The sequence below is a fragment of the Monopterus albus genome, unplaced genomic scaffold (genome assembly GCF_001952655.1).
Source record: "Monopterus albus unplaced genomic scaffold, M_albus_1.0 scaffold561.1, whole genome shotgun sequence".
NCBI classification, from domain to species: Eukaryota; Metazoa; Chordata; class Actinopteri; order Synbranchiformes; family Synbranchidae; genus Monopterus; species Monopterus albus.
The window spans coordinates 83581-87823 of NW_018128441.1; the positions used below are offsets into that span (position 1 = coordinate 83581).

At 37.4% G+C, this 4243-nt stretch overlaps 1 protein-coding gene across 1 annotated transcript; it reads left to right on the top strand.

The window, feature by feature from the left end:
* Positions 1-294: 294 nt before the first annotated feature.
* LOC109953165 (olfactory receptor 6N2-like) lies at positions 295-1218 on the top strand. The gene has a single exon (XM_020588582.1). The coding sequence runs from the start codon at positions 295-297 to the stop codon at positions 1216-1218; it is 924 nt and encodes a 307-aa protein (XP_020444238.1).
* The last annotated feature ends 3025 nt before the right edge of the window (positions 1219-4243 follow it).

Genomic DNA, 4243 nt, shown 5'->3' on the forward strand with positions numbered 1-4243 from the left:
AACAGTTTTATTCACTATATAACATTACAATACGTTGTTTACAGCTTAGAATTTATTTCAGTGGAGAGTATAATGAGATCCCATAAAGCCTCAAGCAACTTACAAAAAGTTTCTACTACCACAAGCAGTTCACTTTCTGAACATACAATACATCAAGTGCATTTCAAGGTCAGACACTGCAGTACAGGTTGGTATGATTGTTATATAGTGAATTTTTACTTTAATTTCAGCTTTTATTAATGTGCATTGGTCATGTAATCTGCATTATTGAGCATTTCGTTTTAAACAACATAAATGGAGAGTGAGTTAAACATTACATATATAACTCTCGATGGGCATGTGGAAGTTAACAACTATAGATATGTCTATTTTTTGATCATGTTTACAATATACATTCTAATAATCTGCTTTAACTTCACCATTGTGTGTCTCATTTGGATTCACAAAAACCTACATGAACCTATGTACATTTTCATTGCAGCTTTGCTTTTAAACTCTATTGTTTTCAGTACTAATATCTACCCAAAGCTGTTGATTGACTTTTTATCTGAAAAGCAGGTCATATCATATTCAGCTTGTCTTGTTCAATTTTATATATATTACTTTTTAGGAGGTTCTGAATTCTTTATTTTGTCAGCCCTGGCCTATGACAGGTATGTGTCTATATGTAAACCTCTGCATTATCCAACTATCATGAAGAAAACCAGTGTGATTATTTTCCTGGTTCTTGCTTGGCTTCTGCCTGCTTGTCAGATTGCAGTGCCAACAATACTGAGTGCTGAAACCAAACTGTGCAGCTTTACTTTTAAAGGAATATTTTGTAACAATGCCATTTATAGCCTTCATTGTGTAGGATCAAGAGTAATTACTATATATGGTGTGGTTGTTTTATTAGATCTGGTTGTACTACCTCTGTTCTTCATAGTTTTCACATACACAAAGATATTTATTATAGTCTATCGAAGTTCTAGAGCAGTCAGGAAAAAAGCGGCAGAGACTTGTTTGCCCCACCTGTTGGTTTTAGTCAGTTTCTCCTGTTTGAGTATCTATGATATCATTATAGCTCGAATGGAATCCAATTTTTCAAAAACTGTGCATTTAGTAATGACATTACAAGTAGTTTTGTACAATCCCTTGTTTAACCCGCTTATATACGGACTCAAAATGAAAGAAATTTCTAAACACCTAAATATGTTGTTGCCATTCAGAAAGTTCTAATGTATTAACTCTGGTTTCTAATGTACATTTATTTTTTCTGAAGTAATCATGCAGATATGTGGATTGTTTTTAGTCATTTTAAATATGAATTAGCCTACATCAGTGTGTTTTACTGTTTGCACATAAAACTTGTTTTTTTTTCTTTTGTATAAATTATACTTACTGAGCCATCCCTGGTAGGATAGTGGTTAAGGCGCAGCGCTCTTGCTGCTGCACCCCAAGTTCAAATCCAGGTTGTGTCCGGAAGGGTATCCGGCATAAAACGTGCCAAATGTCAACATGCGAGTCGTCAGTGTGACAATTCGCTGTGGCAACGTGTGAAAAAACAAAAGTGACTCTATCATGAATTATATTTACTGTTTTTGCCATCCACTGCTGCTGACACCAGATAAAATCATTTTACACTTTCACAAGCTGTGATCTGAACAGTGATGAAAAATAAGTACATTTACTCAAGCACTTACTGTAGGTATACTTTTGAGGTACCTGTACTTTACTTTATGAGTACTTTCATGTTTTGCTACTTAATACTTCAACTTACTACTACCTACACTAAATATTTTGACAAGTTTAGTCACTAGTTGCTTTCAGAATAAGATGTCTAAAATAAAATACAGTATAATCATATGACATTGTTTATCATTGGTGGAAGATTCGTAAGCTGCCCAGCAGTATGTAAAGTATGTTAAATTTGACAGTACAACCTCATTTTCAGAAAAGTTGGGAAGCTGTGTAAAATGTAATAAAAATTAAAAAGCTGTAATTTGCAAATCATTTAAAACATACTGAGTATTAAACATATATTTAATTGAAAATAGTCCAAAGACAACATAGTAAATGTTGGTAAATGAGAAATCCTATTGTTTTTTGAAATTTTAAATTTGATACCAGTAACATTTTTCAGAAGTTGGAACAGGGGCGTGTTTACCACTGTGTTGCTTCACCTTTTCTTTTAAGAACAGTTTGAAAGTGTTTGGAAGCTGAAAAGACCAAGTGCTTTAGTTTTGAATGGGAAATGTTTTCCTATTTCTGCTTGATACAGTATTTCAGCTGCTCAGCAGGTTGGAGCCTCCTTTGTCATATTTTTCACTTCATAAATGTTTCCACTGAGCGACAGGTCTGGACTGCAGGTCGGACAGTTTGCTGAAAAACTTAGAAAAAAACAACTGGACTAAATTTCTAGGTACAAGTTGTTACACTCCTGACTACACTTAATTGCATACACCACATCACTCTGTTTATGTCTGGGTGTTTTGTCCAATTAAGTGTAGTCAGGAGTGTAACGACTTGTACATTGGTGAAACTAAGCAGCTGCTTCACAAATGCATGGCTCAACACAGGAGGGCCAACTCCAGTGGACCAGAGTCAGCAGTCCACCTCCACCTGAAGGACAAAGGACATTCTTTTGAGGACAGTGAAGTCTAGATCCGCTCCAGAGAACATCGCTGGTTTGAGAGAGGAGTTAAGGAAGCTATTTTTTATAAAAATAGAACACCCCTCACTAAATAGGGGTGGTGGACTAAGACACAACTTGTCATCCATCTACAATCCTGTTTTGAGATCTCTGCCCAAACATGCCCACCAGGACAATAGGTGTCAGTTGACAGGGGAGGATTCAAAGACAGGTAATGACTCTCACCGATACTGGGCTACAACGACTCAATCATTAGGGGACATTGTTGGCCTTCAAAGGACTGACACACCACCGAGGGGGATAAATATCTCCGTCTCAACACCAGTCAGTCAGAACTGACGAAGCCTCTTGGATGAGAGGTGAAACGTCTTCGACCTAGAAACCTAGTCCAGTTGATTTTTTCAGCTTACTATGACCTGGATGACTGAGAATCTGCACAGACGTGTCGGACAGTTTGGCTCCCAAACTCTTATGGAGCCGTGCTGTTGGACTACGTGCAGAATGTGGTTTGGTGTTGTCTTGCTGAAATAAACAGGCCTTCAGTGAGAAACATATCTTGCTCCAAAACCTGTATACTGTATATTGTTCAATATTAATGGCACCTTCACAGATGTACAGGTTACCCATGCTGTGTCTACTGATGAACCCCATGCCACTGCAGATGCTGGCTTTTTTTTTGACATCCATGATTTCCATAAACAAGTTTCTTACTCATCAAACCACAGAACAGTTTTTGACTTCACCCCAGTCCGTCTTAAATGACCTCAAACCCGGAGACGGCGGTGTGTCTGGAACTTGTTTATATATGGATTTTTCTTTGCATGGCAGAGCTCTGACTTGCACGTGTGGATGCAGCAATGACCTGTGTTCACTGACTGTGGTTTCAGAGGTGTTCCTGGGCCCATACAGTGGTTTCACTACAGAATCATGTTTGTTTTTAATGCAGTGTCACCTGATGGCCAGAGAATCTTAGCTATTAACTGTTGGTTTTTAGCCTTGTCCTTTGCTTATGGAGATTTCTTCAGATTTTCTTAATCTTTTGATGATATTTTGAATCATGGGAGAAAAACCCCCAAAGTCTTTGCAAATTTACACTGAGAAAAGTCATTCTGATACTAATGAACTGTTTGCCACTCAGAGTGATTAACCTCACCTTGTCTTTATTTCTGAAACACACAGGCTCTCAGGGATGCTCTTTTTTATAAAAATAATAATAATAATAATAATAAAGTTTATTTATATAGCAGGTAAAGCCGTGCCAAAGCGCTTCACAAGCGAATGCAAGTATAAAAGTTACCATAAATACCAAATTAAAATACCCATTCATGATGCTGACCTGTTGCTAATGAACCTAAGCAGCTGTCAGGGTTCCACCAGGTGTTTTTTGTGCATTCAGTCTTTTGCTGCCCTTGTCCCAACTTGGAATGGGTTGCTAATAAAAGGGGTTTTCAAAGCTTCTCATTCAGTTTTTGTTTACAGTTAAAGGCTCTATTCTATTATAAAGCCACGTCCGGTTCTTTCAAACCAGGAACTCAGTGAGACGAAGCGGACCACTTGAGTATATAAAAAAATATAACCGTGCTGGTTTATTCAAAGGGTCACAGGCAAGAA

Coding starts and splice junctions, on each gene's coding strand:
- LOC109953165 (XM_020588582.1), top strand. CDS start 295: ATGGAGAGTGAGTTAAACATTACATATATAACTCTCGATGGGCATGTG.